Raw genomic sequence first — 16,094 nt, forward strand, 5'->3', positions numbered from 1 at the left:
CATGTTTTAGTTTGGCTTGAGGAAGAAGGCTTTTGAATAATGATCGATATTGCGGGAGTGGGTGTCGACAAGAACACGAAAAATTATATGCTTATTTTGCATTTCTATTTTCTTCTATTTTCTTAAGATTAAGGTCTCAAGTTGCATCTTTTCCTTCTCTATTTACTTTCTCATGTGTTCTCTTTCGCTTTATTTTCTATGAACTTTTGTTTGCCGCAAGTTTGTATTTTCGTTTAGACTCAAATTAATTACTTATGAGTTAAACTTTGTTTTAAGTCTACTAACTACTAACCAATAACAGCTCATTGTGTAAAAGGGATAAATTTTAAACGTTCAGATACGCTCTTCATTGGATATTTTGATAACACTTCTTATTTCTTTTAGCGAGTAAAAAGTGTTAGAGCTAAAAGTCACAGAGCAAGCGCAGGTTCTTCTTTGTCGAGCCATCGGCATGTGTTGTTTCTTGTAAAATAGAAATTATTTTCTACTTCATTTCTACTTTTGATTTTTATAAAGTAAAGTAGTTATTTTATTCGATGATTGGAACACGTATTATATGTACGACAAAATTTAAATTATTTGGTTTACGTTATAACTTTTGATTCTTTTGAAGTATTGTAATAATTATCTTTCTTTTTGAAAGTTATGTTTTGATTTCTTCTTTGAATTGCCTATTATTAGTAAAACAAAAAAAAACTTTTTGTTTTTGCTAAAAGGATACAAATAATTGAGCAAGTATTCTGAAGTGAAGTACTATGTTCTCCTTGGAATGGAGAATATGAGAGAGAAACTAATGAATAGAAAAGAAACGACAAAGATGAAGGCTAAAAATGGTATAACAAGAAGGAATAGAAAAAAGAATACACTGCAATTTCCACACATTTCTTTTGTTTTGTTTTATTTTCTTTTCGTTATTAGTTCTTTACTTTTATTTCATATTTTTGTTATTTGTATATGAGAAATTTTAGCAAAGTCGATGTTTTACTATCTAATGAAGAATAATCTATTTACATGCCTCTAATATATAATTGTACTTAAAAAGTCATGTATCAACCTCTCACTTTCTCCTCATTTATTATAATATATGTAAGTGAAATTTTTTTCTTAAAAATTCTTTCTCTTTTATTTTCTTTTAAAAAGAAAATCAGGGAAAAATGCAGTAACCTAAAATCTAATTCTAATTAAAATGCTAAGTATATAATTTATCAATATAGAGAATTATCTTTTATATCCATATTAATTAAAAAAATTATCTCTCTCATCCGTTATATGTCGTTATTTTTCTTTTTCTTTTTTTTATTTAGTGATATTTTTTATGACCGTGTGAAGCGCGGAAAATTTCATTAGTAATTATATAAAGCTGGGAAATACAAATATGACGTGACATCTCTCAGGTTTTTATTTATCTTTTGTCTTAGAGTTTTGTCTTTTTTAATAAAGAAAAAATAATTTCCTCTTGAAAAACAAACAGTCATGTCTTTCCGTCTTTTTGTAACCATAGAATTTACTACAGAGGAAAAACCCCAATAGTGGCTTCTCCTTAAATTCCTTCATAACAGTCTCTCACTCTTAATTGTCGTACTTGCTTGCTCTTCGTCCTCTATTTTTTAGTACTTTTCTTTTCAAAATTGCCACAAAGAAGTTGTTTCTCTCAATTCTCAAGGTAAATCCTTTTGTTATAATTTTGGAATATAGTTATTCTCTTTCATGTTTAATTTTGTTTTCTCTGCATTCTAACTGCAAGATGAATGTATCTCTATTATTATTTATTTCCTATTTTAATATTAAAGATTTTGTCTTTTTGTTATTCAACTTCTGCAATATTTCACAAAATTTTTAACTGTTGCTTTTTATTCTGTTTGGGTATTGGACTTTTTAGTTTTCATTATCTCCAACATTCTTTCCACATAACTTTTGTGGTGGTTGATTAGCTTTTCATTTTATTAGCGCTAATTGGTATTTGAATCTTTTATATTACCCGTCATGCTATGTTTGATTGTTCCTACAGTTTTTTACAATCTATTTGGTGAAGATTTGATTTATTTGCGGGGGTTTTCTTTTCACTTTGTTCAGTTCTAAGATGTCAGAGACAAGCCTAAGGCTTTGAAAACAGTCTCTATTGTTCCAGGTATTGAAATAGTTAAATTTTTCTTCGTTTTTCACCAATCAAGATTTCATTCTTAATTGATACAAAACCACAATGCTTCAGCTCCAATTTACGTGCTTTTCTTTTTAGCCATATGAGTTTGTGAAAAAATTAGTTATAGCATGATTATTATCACTAATAATTTATTATACAAACTTTCCAGTTGTCCCCATTTAGCTATTCTTGAATCATTTTTCGTTAGTATACCTCCAACCTAGTGGCGAAACTAGGAATTTTTTCAGGGGTATTCAAATTTAAAAGAAGTGGAAAAAATTCTTTATAAAGGTTCAATATATGTTATATACCTCTAAACATAATATTTTACCTAAATACACATTGTAATTTTTCGGCGAAAGGTGGTCAATTGATGACATTATGACTATGTGGCTTCGCCACTGATCCAACCTGTCATATATCGTCTATATTTTGTAAACCTTGCTGTATAGTCAATCTAGAGCATTGATTGACTGAATGGTAATCCACTAATAGTTTGTTAATCAATCATTTGTAGAATATTCTGTGAATTTGAGTCAGTATCTGTTAATGTTATGTGAAATTGAAGTCACATTTAGTTTTCTATCTCCAGGCAATAACCCGTAGGAAAAAAAAAACTTGAGAATGAAAACAAACTCGGAGAAGAAGTATATCACTGGCAATTTATTATTCTAATTCTCCCGGTGTCCCCATTTAGCTATCCTTGGAGCATTTTTCATAAGGTATGCATCTAATCTGTCATATATCGTCTATATTTTGTAAACCATCCGATACAGTCCATTAGGATCATTGGTTGACTGAATGGTATATTTTACTCCTTTCATAGTTTGTTAATCAATCATTTATAGAATGTTCTGTGATTTATACCATATGGGAGGTGGGATAAGATGGGATATTATGGATTAAGTCTGGGATTAAATTTATACCGTGTTTGGTTGGATATTCCAGGATAAATTTATACCGCCAATCAAATACGGTATAAATTTAATCCCACATCTTATCCCACCTTATCCCTCATACCAAGCGACTCCCAAGTAAGCAAGTATTTGAAAAACTCTTCTTTTTACTCTAATTCACAGAAGCAGAAGACAACACTGAGAAAAGTGTATAACTACAAGAAGTACTTTGAAGACCAGGGCCATTCGTAGACGTTTTACCAAACATCAGTCATCTTTGAAGACAGAAAGGGAAAATCACTTACAGAGCAAAGCAGAGGATCATATTTTGCCATTTTGCAATGTTATATTTTGTATTACTACTATTAATGCATTGAAAACTTAGAGTTGAAAAATAAATTTTAAAAAAACATTCCAACTGCAAAAGGTGCTACAAAAACAGGATAAATGGTAGGGACTTAAGTTTTTAATCTAACCAATAGGTTGGGTGAATTCTTATTAAGGGAGGTAATTAAATTATTGATGCTTAGGAATTAGGCAATATAATAAAAGTTACTCCTTCATATCCATGGGTTTTTTTTACTATAAAATAAATTCATACAACATTCAAATAATATATATATATATATATATATATATATATATATATATATATATATATTGTTTTTTCTCTATTATAAATAGCATACTTTGTTTCAAATAATAAGCATATACCCTCCAAGAACAAGACTTCAATACCAAAATTTTCAATTTTGTTGACGTTGCTCTTTTCGAATGGTTCTTTGTTGCCAATCTGAAAGTTTGAATGTCATTAATACAAATATGATCTTCAAATATACGATTAATAATACTTTATTTATTTGTTTCTTTAGTAGTTTTAAGATTAATTTTCTGTATATGATCTAACTAAACCGAAGTTGTTAATTAACGTATGAATAAAGCCAAATATGCATTGTTTATAAAAATTTCAATAATTTTTTTTTTTCGCGCGGTAAATTCACTAGTCTTAATCATAACATTAGAATCGGGAAAGTATATAATTCGCGCAATATACTTAAAGTGAGTTGCCATTCTTTTCTTTTATGTTTCTGCTAGAATAATGTGAGTTGCCATTGAGAGATGATCAGTTTCTAAAACCATTTTATTTCTCACATTTCATCAAAGTAAAGTTAGTTAACCGTTATATCATGATACGACCCCTCAAGTTTCATCATTACGTTTTAGACTATGTATTTATTCAACAAAATTTAATAGGGCAAATTAGGATAAATATTGAATGCAATTCCATAATAAAAATTCAAGTAAGTCACATTTTTAAATATTTTTCTAGTCCATCCCCACAATCATCATGAAAATGGCTCAATATAATCCTTGTATTTTTGTTCTCCGCAAAATCATCATGATTGATGAGTAAGAATATAATCACTTTCTGATATTCTGTTCTACTCTATGGGTCAGCTGCAAGTGGAAGGTATCCCAATAAGCAATAACAGCCTTTTGATTTGGATCCACATGGCACAGTTTTGGGGCATTTGCATTTATATCCGTTTTTTGTGTCACGTTTTAACTTGTGCCGGCTTTGCAAAAAGAATTGCAAGCGTACCCGCTTTTTCACATAACTTCAGCATACGGGGCTGAAGTAGCAAAGGCAATCACGCAAAACTTCAGCATTCTAGTAGCCGGGTCTGAAGTTCAGCTCTAGATCTGAAGTTTTTGTTTTGTAACTGGCGAAGTTTTTGTTTTTGTTACTGGCGAACTTCAGCTCTAGAGCTGAAGTTTTTGTTTTGTAACTCGCGAACTTCAGCTCTAGAGCTGAAGTTTTTGTTTTTTTTTAACTGGCGAACTTCAGCTCTATAGCTGAAATTTTTATTTTGTAACTGTTGAACTTCAGCTCTTTGGAAGCTAGCTTTAGAATAGGATCTGATCAAATAAGCTGGGGATCCATCCATCAAACAACTTGCTAGTTTGTTAAAATCTTTGGGGTAACGGCAATAATCTTTGTAGATTAGACAAATCAATTAGTGTTGTATATAGTGTTTGTTAAATAAAACTCTGTAACTTGCTATTAATGCTGGATAATGTATTTTCGATATCTCTATGTTCAGCGGTCCAGACCGCTACTTTGTATCTTACTGACGCAACAATTATAATTTGTTTTTAAATAATCTGCACCAACAACAGCAGAAGAAAAAGAAGAAGGAGGAGGAGGAGGAGGAGGAGAAAGGGGGCTGAAGTTATTTAAAAAGTGGGTACAAGTTAAAAGTTTTTTTAAAAATGAGTATAGGTTAAATGGGGGCGACCAAATAGGGCGCCCCGTGCAATTTTTACCACAGTTTTGCATTTCAGTTGTTGGGGTCAAACGACCTAAAAATACTTTTAATATGGTGTGATATTGTTAGTTTTGGGCACAGTCCGTACAGTTTTTTCAAAAAGTCTCACACTATTAAAAGTATCTAACTCCTTATAAGTAGGTCATTTTTCTTTTCTACTTTTTATATGAGACTTTGTTCACTCGCATCCAACAGTATCTCCTTTGAACTAAGTTTCACATGACTCCTCACCATTTACGGACTAATTTAGAGATTAACTACGTGTAATTTATATGATCCGAGTATTTATGATCACCGAAGCCCAGAGAAGATAATGTGTACGAGTCTTTGAAGCTACGAGTAAAGTCAGTAAACCAGTCCATAGACGGACAAAGGCACAAAACTGAGCCCTACGCCATCATAAACCTAGAAAATGAAATTTCGAAGTCTTTTTCAAGCGTGTACTTTGGATCCCCAAGAACTAACCAAGAAGCATGGGAATTTTAATTTCACGTGCTCCATTTATTAGAATGTCAACCAATGCCAGAACGTGCTGGTGACAACTGCCAAGAAGTTTTGGATTGTTGCTGTTAAAAAGGTGGCGGCAACTTAATTGACCCCGAATGGCTCCTAAATCATAAGCATATAGTACTTCATTCATCTCAATTTGTTTCAAACTCTTTTATAATAATAATAATAATAACAATATAATTATGTAACCTCTATTTTAATTTTCAGATTTAAGAATTTTGTAACAGCTAGGATGATTATGTAATTTACTGTAAGAACAGACAGAGAAATGAATTCCAAAAATTTCAAGCATTCGAATGTCACTAGAAGAATTTGATTCGAGAATCATGCTTGAAATAGCCCAACAAATTAAAAAAATTGATATTTCTTGTAGTAGAAATCCTCGCAACACAACATAAAATGAGAATATAAGGCCGAGGCTACTCTGATTAGTATTTTCTACACTCAGATACAGAAAACTGGCATTCAATACTGAATGTATACAATTTATAGTTTAATTTGGAAAGAAAAGACACCAAAAGCCTCATATGAAAAGGAATCTATTAGATTCGGGGATGGAAGAGATGGAAAAACTAATCAAAGTGCCAGAAATTCCAACAACTAATATAGTAGCAGAGCATTAACTGCCCATAGCCATCAAGAACTCACCCTCACAAACCACATCCTCTCCTACATATGCCTTGCCTTCCATTTTCGCTATTCCAAAACGTTTTTGCAGCTTGATCAGTGTCATTCTCATTACCAAAGTATCTCCAGCCACCACTGGCTTCCTGAACCTCACTTTGTCTACTCCAGCAAAAAAGAAATTCTCCCGGGAGCCTCCCACTTCAGGTTGCAGCATAACTATGCCGCCAACTTGTGCCATTGCCTAAATTAATCATAAATGGACACCCATCAGAATCTAATAACGAAACAACACCTTGCAGCAACAAAAGTGAGGCAACCAAAGAACAAAGTAAAGGGAGGAAATGAGCTTGTCCATTTTAGGTGAGATGAAGGAAAGAGAAGATAATTGTGACTGGTCTTTTACTTCGGTCTTGTGCTTGTCGATATGCTTTAGGTGATGAAGCAAAGAGAAAATAACTATGACTGGTCTTTTGCTTTGGAAACCAGACCAATGTCTTTTTGTTTAATCTCTATTTATTTCCTATTTAGCCCTCATGAAAATTTTATAAAAATGGTGGTTTTCTTGTTTTGCAAGGAAATAAAGAGGTTAGGGTTTAAATAACGACAGTGTGCAAATCACAAAAAAGGATACACTTTAAGGGTGCAAAATGCAATGGATTCAAGCTGCATTAGTGAATAAAAAGAATTTTTTATCAGAGGACAAAAATATCAATATAATAGAATCACATATCTTTTTTTTTATCGGTGCATTCCTCATTGACATTTATAGAATCACATATTATCTTTGATATGATAACATTAAGACCTTGAAGCTCTAGCTGAAGGTTCCTGACAGGAGTAGATTGTAATATTTATCACGAGGAATATGGAGTTGACACAACCGCTATTTACTCACCAAACTAACAGTCATACAGGCGCCTAAGAACCAATAGAAAAGTACATGCTAACCACTACCAGAAGAACTAAAGAGGAGCTGCAGTATTTAATAGTTACAGAAATTCTTCTTATAGTAATATTAAAATTCCAAAAATATCTGGACATTGTTACACTCATCTGGGACAACATCATGCCCACGAAGCTTTGCTGCTAAAGGTTTCCAGGAAGTGTAGCAGCCATTGTTACAAATAAGGAGTTTGTATAAATACAACTACTAAGTTCTCGACACGTACATATGTTTACAAATATGGTTCTAAAAGCTTCAACCGCCCAAAATCACAAAGAACACAGCAGACTGTTGTTAAACACTGAGTATGTAAACACAACTTAGCCATCACGCAAAAAGTGTAGCTGGGCTATCTTCTTCATGCAATAAATTAGCGCAGTGGTCAATTGTTTTGATCTTCTTTCTATATCATTCCTCATAGCGCTACACCTATAGCTTGTTTTTTCACTGTTATGATATGATTAAATAACCATATATCTCCTAGCACTAATCATCTACACTTTATCACGTACTGCAACATGGTCTCAGTACTTTGAAATCCCGAAACAAGGGATGATATGATACATAAACTCAACTTGTCCCGAAATGCTGACTACTCACTTAAATTTTATGGGAGACCTATTATCCTGCTGTTCTTGTTTAAACTGTATGTCCTACCATCCTAACAAGCCACGTGACATATACTAACAAATAAGACCCTGGCAGTTGCTGCCACCTGATTTGTCACATAATATATTTTTTTCATTTTTCACATTTCGTTATGCTCTCTATCCGTCTCCTACCCCTCCCCCTCCCCCCCCCCAAAAAAAAAAAAAAAAGAACAAGCACACATACTAACAAACCTTAAAATTGATAGACTTTTACCAATTGTCTAGTGTTGTGGAATTGCTCACCTTCTCTTAGGCAATTTGCCTAACCTTCTTCAGATATAGAAAGCCATATCAGAAGACAGGAACATAGCATCTTTGCCCCTTTAAAGCAAGAGCACACAATTGGTACTTAGAGGTATTAGCACCACCACCGTGGATCGTGCTGATACCTTGGATTTAGCCAAAAGCCTATAGTTTAATATTGCCTATTTGTAGTTTGAAAATGGGGCCTTCGCCGTGGAAATTGAGGTTGGTAAAGCAAGAAAGAGAGTGAAAAAGAGGGGGTGTGGTACTATTGTGTGGCACAAAGCAGAAAGCTTTAGATGGCATGGGGGATTGTGTTCATGGCTTCTCTACAGTCCCCCTCCCTCCCTTCTTTATGAACTTTGGGTTGTGCTGCATAGCTCTTAATAGTTACTATAAGCCCGAGATGTTATATGAAACTATTGAAGGACTTGTGCTGGAATTTGGTAAGAAAACAGAGAAAAAAGAGAAGCTGTTAGAGTAGCCAACATGGAGGACATACTGCAACAGAGGGAAATCTGACAATGCAATAAGAAAAATGAATATGGACCTACCCAAGGGTGTGACCAAGCGGTTAATGAAGTGAGGGGAGAACGTGAGGTCTTAGGTCCAAATTCTAGCAAAGGAAAAATATAATTTCCCCCATCTGCCTGCACTGATGGAGGTAGCAGGTACCTAGTGGAATAGTCGAGGTACGCAAGCTAGCACCCGATAGAATAGTCGAGGTGCGCACAAGTTGACCAAAATACCAAAGTCATAAAAAAGAAGAATGTGGACCTGCGGAATGGAAAATTTTGAACCCAGGAGTGATGGGTAATTTTGAAGAACCCTTGTTGTTTGGAAACGAAAGAAAGTTAAGAGTGAATAGATGGTTTTGGGTCAAAGAGAGATGAAAGGAGGAGAGGTTGTAGTTGTTGGTGGAGATGGATAGTGACGAGGAAGAGAGAGAGTAAGTGTGAGTTAAAGAGGCTACATTTTTAGGAGAAAGGATTTTAAGAGGAGGAGACTTTTAATTTAAGTCAATTGCAGCTCACGAGTTAAAGAGGCTGTATTTTCTAACTTGCTTTTGGCTTCTCACGTGCTCGAATGCACTTTCGCTGTTGTCAACAACCAAGGTGGTAATAGATACAATTTGAACAAGAACAAGGGTTGCCCGCAAATCTTAAGTGTGTACCTGAAAATTCAGGACAAGTTCAAAGAGGTATCTATGTATTATCCCCCAAAATAACCTAGCAATCTTTCTAATTATTTTTCAAAAGCGATGTTAATTGAGTTTGTACGTTGGCTAGAGGATTATAGCCAACAAAAATGGTCCCATAAACTACTTAAGAACATAAAATGCTCTTAAACACGTATATGTGTCAACATCTTAGATAGCATTTCACTTGACTCCAATCTAATAGAAATGACTAGAGATTCCCCTAGATAAGACAATGTGGTCATAATAAGAAGATTAGTGACAGTTTCTTCATTTTTATTAGGTGAATTCACAGGCATAGCAAGCACCCCATTTAGCTGTTTTACTTCTCTTTTAAATTTGAGGATTAGTTTCATCTTTCGTCCACCTTTCACCATGATTAGAAAAAAATCAAGGTGAAAAAAGAACATAATTACTTTCACTCAGTAAAAATTTCTGAAATGCTAGTGAAAAAGTATTCAAGTTTGAAGACTGAGAGATCGACAAATTTCATCAATTTTGTGTAAACTACACCTTGAAATTAACTATATTATGACTTTGTCTAGCTAGCTTTGTATAGTGAAGCCACTTTATCCTATTTTCTGAATAAACTGCACATAAAAGATTGCTTTTGCTGAATCATGAACTACTTGAAGTTTTCCGTTTGCAAATGCGGTTAATTTAACATATAACATCATAATAAGTGGCGCTAAAAATTAGAAATAAGCAAACATAAAATCTGAAGAAGGATCTCTACTTTTTTTAACATTCAATATGAATAGACTTCAAAAAGTGAAACTTCCAACCAATGTTAAAGCATATATCCATTATCAATCATGGAATGAGAAGTGAATGAGATATATACCTCAACCATGAGGACACCAGGCATGATTGGTCTCTCAGGGAAATGACCAGGAAAAAAGTTATCGTTAATTGTCACATTCTTTATAGCCACAGCTGACACTCCCGGATTGTATTCAATCACTCTATCCACTAGTAGAAATGGAAAACTGAAATTCATGCAACTCATATCAGTAACCCCATACAATACATACATATATATATTCAAACAAAGAACTTTAAATAATGCTTGCAACAGAGTCGAATTCTGTACCGATGGGGTAAAATCTCACGAATCTGATTGATATCCATCACAGTAGGAAATGCTGGGTACCCTACAAATAAACCAAGATCCAAACTTTAACATTAGAAGCAATATATTTCGTTCTCAAACAGTTTTTGTTTTTTCTTTCTATTTTCTTGTCCAAACACGTTTTGTTTACTTTCTTCCTAAAAACAAAACAAAAATCTCGAGACACGAAACCAATTCTTTCACACCAATTCCAGCATCAAGGTTCCTGAAAACTAAATTTAAACACTCACAAAGAACAATACTAAACCAATCTTTTTCATACTCAATCAAAACAGATAAGAAAGAATGGGGCGGGCAAATGCATACTCAATTCAATTGGGGTTTCAGATTTGGAAGTTGCATCATTTTCAGGAGAGGCACAGTTGGTGATGAAGCTATTCTTGAAATGGGTTTTCAAGGAATGTGATCTTGAGACAACAAGTGATTGTTTGAGCATTGATCTTTTCAAAGGAAGTGAGCCATTCTCAAGGTTTCTATGAGAACTGAGAGTGGAGAAGAGAGATTGTGACAAAGCTGTAGAAGCCATTGTGTGTGTGTGTGTGTGAAGGAAGAAAGAGAGGTTTAGGAATTATTTGAAGATGGGGAGGGGTTGGTGCCTTGGTGGGGGGGGGGGCGAGAATAACGAAGTGGAGGGTTTGAGGAATTTAAGCGTGAAGATTGGCTGAGAGAAGAAAGGTGAGAGATGAGAGTGAAGTGTGGAGCAGAGGCGGAGCTAACAACAATTGGTGACAATGGGGATGTTGAACATGTTAAAAAAGCAGGGAGCCTCATCCAATGCAAATATTTCAAGTTTTTTTTTTTTTTTTTGTATCCAAAAGGGAGGCCAGTATTGGAAATAATGAATAAATATTTCTTTCTATTGATACAAAATCTTTTACAGTATTTTTTTTTTTTGATAAGAAAGATAAGAGGTCGTTTGGTTTGAATATGACTTATGCTGGAATAAGTTATGCTGGGATTAGTTATCCTGGGATTATTTTTTATCCACTGTTTGGTATGTTATATTAAAAATAACAATTGCATAATTTCTAAGAAGAAGGTATAAGTTATCCAGACACTAATTACCTCACCCCCTATAAGGTATAAGTTATTCTGGTACTAATTTTAATGTTGGGATAACTTATACCAGGTTTGCTAACTAAACAAAGTATTAAAGTGGTATAAAATTTTATATCAGCACTATATCTACTTATACCTCATACCAAACGACCCTTAATATGTACGTATTAACTAAATAAAAAATAGGGTCGTTACATTGTAGCTAGGTCACTTGTAGCTATGGTCATTAGAAATATTTATGAAAATATTCCTAGCAAAAGTAGCTCCTAGTAGATCTAATCTTAGCGCTTCGTAAGTAAACATAGGAGGAACTTCTGCATCCCCAAAAAGTTGCTTTGTTGCTCCTTCTTAGCTAGTAGATCGGCGACCCTGTTTTGTTCCCAATAGGAGTGGCTGATCTTAACTCCCCCAAATCACATCATCAATGACCTACCATATTCTTTCAAAACATTAGAGTAAGTAATATTATTATCAGTAAAATAGTGAATAACTTCCATTGAATCTGCGTTAATCTGCAATGGTTTAAGTTCTTATGTATAGTATTTAGAAGTTTTAATGACAAACTTTTACAGTATGCTTCAAAGAAAAACTTACATATATTATACTTGGATATTTGAAATAATTACACATGTTTGTTGTTTAGATTTACTATCTTCCAAATTTATTCTTTACGACCATTGAATCAAGCACATTTTTCCTTCCGTTTATTGAAGTGTCCTAGCATTACTTTAGTTTGAATCTGTAAAATTTATTATAATTCCTTCTTAAAAAGTGTCTATTATTTAAGATTTTAAAACTAAGTATTATTTTCTATCCACTTAGCAAAATTGATTAACCATCCTTTTAGTTTGAATAAGTTAATCTGATTTCTTATTATAAAGTACTAACTTCATATAATTTTATATCGTAAACGAGTTATAGCTACCATCTCTACTATTAAAAGATATTCTTACTTGAGCTACTTATTTTCACCCATAAGCTCTTTACAACAGAAATACATGATAGAATACAAACACCCTATCAATTGACATAACCTTCTGACATTGAGTAGGAGCGGTCATTCCATAAAGTAAGTAAAACAACTAATTTAGGCCTCATATTTGTGGAGCATCATTTTTTGTTATACTTAATAGGTTATGTATAAGTTTCTTCCATAAAACAAGCTGTTTTAGGCCCCAAATTTGTGGGTGTCCCATTTTTTGTTACACCTAATAAGCTATGTATAAGTTTAAAAAAAGATTTTGTGAAGTGAAAAAATTAAATTTATTTCTTTAACAAATATAGAAAAGAAGGATTTGCAACTGCTATGATTTCTGCCACGAAAATTTCACTTGAAATGAATATCGAACCTGAATTTCGTAAGAAACGTATAATATATAGGAAGTAACAATTTGATGAGAATGTTGATAATAAAATCTCAAAATCTTTCGAAGAGTCCTTTGGAATTGATTATTTTATACATAGTAGACAAGGCTATTTTTTCACTTCAAAATAGATTTGAACCATTCGAAGTATATGAAAATATTTTTGGTTTTCTATTTAGCGGTAAAAATAAGATCACTAGATGATGGAAATTTGAAAAAATACTGCCTTAATCTTGAATGTTCCTTAAAGCATAATCAATTTGATATTGATGGTTTAGATTTATTTTCGGAATTAAAAATATTAAGAAAAATAGTACAATTAAAAGATATAAGTTTAATTGATACACTCGGTCAAATAAAAAGTTTTGATTCTTTTTCAAAGCATATATTACTTATGGAATAATGTTAATAACTGTTGTTACTATCGTTTCTATGGAAAGAATTTTTAAATTAAAATTGATAAAATCTTACCTAAGATCAACAATGTCTCAAGAAAGGTTAAATGGATTAGCTATATTGTCAATTAGGAAAGACTTATTAGGAGTTATTGATTATAAGAAAATTATTAATAGCTTTGTATCTAATAAACTCTAGTAAAATAGACTTCAAATAAATAAATAATTTTTTTAAAATAAAGTTAAGGCCCCTCATAAAATTTCGCTTTAGGCCACGAAACTCATCGGGTCGCCCCTGACATTTAGTTGTCATTAATTATTTTGCATTCTTTTGAATCCATTCCAACAAATGAGAGCTATCTATATTATGTTTTATATATTAAGTTATTTGTCGTAAAATATTATGCAACTCAATATTAGTTATTTTTAGATTTTACATTTTTACTTATCAATTATTTTTAGGAACTATAGGGCCAATTTCCTCATTCACAAAATCTATAGAGCGCCCTCTACCCGCATGTCCTCCGCCCCTAGCTGGCTGTGCAGGTGGAGTAGCAAATAAGAATGGAGCCCATAGCTTGAATACTTTGATAAAATCCACCTCTCCCGAGTTTGAGATAATCTCTCATGATGTGCCTAGTATTGCAACACTCGTAACAACCTTTCTGCAGGCATGGCTGCTCGTACTGAGTCTGTGCCGGATAACTAGAATAATCGTTGTAGGAACCTCGTGCAGGTGGCGCACTAAAAGATAACTGTCCTATATGAGTACCATGAGGTCCCTAACTAACTGGAACACCACAAGTAGTTTGAAGTGCGGACTGGACTGGCCGAATGCCCGAGCCTTTGTCGTGATGGGTCATAGCTGAATAGTAGAATCCATTGAATCCTCCAGAACCTCGAGACCTCTTAGTCTCATTTTCCTCCCTCTCCTCACCACGGATACACTCTAACCTCCTAGCAATCTCCACAGCCTGCTGAAATAGGGTATCAGTCTCTAACTCCTGAGCCATGCTGAATCTAAGACCATAACTTAGCCTCTATATAAATCTGCGGACTCGCTCTCTGACTATAGGAACCAAAGTAGATGCATAATGGGATAACTCACCGAACCTGATAGAATACTCTGACAACATCATGGTGCCCTGATGTAACTACTCAAACTCTATATGCCACGCATCCCGGAGGGTCTGGGGAACAAACACTCTCAAAAACATTTCTGAAACTAAGTCCAAGTGAGTGGTGCTGCATCAGCTGACCTACCCTTCTCATAAACCTGCCACCACTGATACGTCGCTCCCGACAACTGATATATAGTAAACGCAACTCCTCTCACCTCCACAATACCCATGGTACAGAGAATACAGTGACATTTCTCTAGAAAACTTTGTGCATCCTTGGTAGATGTGCCACTTAAAGTAGGTACACTATACCTCTTGAACCTCTCAAGCCTCTTCTGCTCCTTCTCTGATGCCCCTAGCCTGACCTCAGGCTGAATCAGAATAATAGGTTATACCAGTATCACACTCAGAACCTGACCAATGTGAGCCCGTTGCTCTAGAGTACGGGTAATAGGAGTCTGAGCTCCTCCCCTAATCTGCAAAGTGGCTGGTGCAACAAAAATCAATCACGCCTGAGCCAATGTACTAAATATGCTCAGGAATTGCGCCAAAGTCTCCTGAAGTCCGAGGTTAACAACAGGCACCTCCGGTACCTGTCCCTCAACCGGAGCTACTAGTGGCTCCTCAACTGTTGCTCTGTCAGGTGCTCTAGCTGCGGCATGTTCCCCTCCTCGGCTCTACCTCGGCCCCAACCTCTCACAACTCTAGTAGGAGGCGCGAGTGTCTGCTCAACTGATCTGGTAGCATGTCATCTCACCATCTATGAGAGAATAGAGATACAAAGACTCAAACTTCAAAATCAACAAATGATGTTTTAAGCGTCAATACCACATAAGAGGGGGTGATATGTGTGGTACCCAATTTTCGCTTAACTGAATTATAGAAAGACCTGATTCTTCTAGTTGTTCCAACTACTACTGTTTGCGGAATAATAAATATAGAAAATAAAGAACACAAAGATTTTTACGTGGAAAACACCTGCCTCGAAAGGTGAAAAAACCACGACCTACTACTTAGTAGGATTTTCCCAAACTTCCACTAAAATCACTGAGCCAAAACAGCATTTACAAAACTCTTTGTAAACCTAAGGATTAACTCTAATCCCGTTGTAGCACACAGCCTCAACTATTGCGACAACTTCAAGTTAACTCTAACTTGAACACTCTAGGTACCTAATACAATTGCTTCTATGAAAGCTGAAAGGTACAATGTAAAATCACCTACTACAATTGAACTAGAATAAAAGATAGACACTTGAAACTGGTTCTTCTATCTCGTTCAAGTAGCTTCAGGATTGCACACTCAAATCACACATAAATTGCTTGCAAAATTGCCTTGCTATTTTGCTATCAATTTAAGTTTAACTTCTGCTTATGTGTGTTACCTGTAAAAGAGAACAACACTGACATTTAATAGGTTAGTAATCAGAGTTTGATTGGGATTAAATTGCTACTCTTCTATCGTAGAAGAGTTCATGGTGATCTCA

The 16,094-nt window shown here is 34.2% G+C and overlaps 1 protein-coding gene and 1 long non-coding RNA gene across 3 annotated transcripts; one reads left to right on the plus strand and one right to left on the minus strand.

The window, feature by feature from the left end:
* Positions 1-1,481: 1,481 nt before the first annotated feature.
* On the plus strand, positions 1,482-3,563 carry LOC107829910 (uncharacterized). Of its 2 annotated transcripts, XR_001658036.2 has the most exons (4): positions 1,482-1,663; positions 2,074-2,128; positions 2,733-2,862; positions 3,220-3,563. It is a non-coding gene; the product is annotated as an uncharacterized LOC107829910 (long non-coding RNA). The 2 variants fall into 2 exon arrangements; XR_001658037.2 differs by lacking the exon at positions 2,074-2,128.
* Positions 3,564-6,214: 2,651 nt separating this feature from the next.
* Positions 6,215-11,393, minus strand: LOC107829909 (uncharacterized). The gene is made up of 4 exons (XM_016657382.2): positions 10,976-11,393; positions 10,631-10,691; positions 10,382-10,526; positions 6,215-6,744 (listed from the first exon to the last, which is right to left on the minus strand). The coding sequence occupies exons 1-4, from the start codon at positions 11,193-11,195 to the stop codon at positions 6,496-6,498; spliced, it is 675 nt and encodes a 224-aa protein (XP_016512868.1). The 5' UTR covers positions 11,196-11,393; the 3' UTR covers positions 6,215-6,495.
* Positions 11,394-16,094: the final 4,701 nt, after the last annotated feature.

The sequence above is a fragment of the Nicotiana tabacum genome, chromosome 10, assembly GCF_000715075.1.
Source record: "Nicotiana tabacum cultivar K326 chromosome 10, ASM71507v2, whole genome shotgun sequence".
NCBI classification, from domain to species: Eukaryota; Viridiplantae; Streptophyta; class Magnoliopsida; order Solanales; family Solanaceae; genus Nicotiana; species Nicotiana tabacum.

Bases quoted from the DNA above. Each gene is read 5' to 3' on its own strand.
- LOC107829909 (XM_016657382.2), bottom strand. From the start codon at position 11,195: ATGGCTTCTACAGCTTTGTCACAATCTCTCTTCTCCACTCTCAGTTCT. The intron at 10,692-10,975 runs GTATGCATTTGC...GTTTATTTGTAG, and splicing joins TGAAACCCCAATTGAATTGA to GGTACCCAGCATTTCCTACT. The intron at 6,745-10,381 runs GTATATATCTCA...TGATTAATTTAG, and splicing joins CTGGTGTCCTCATGGTTGAG to GCAATGGCACAAGTTGGCGG.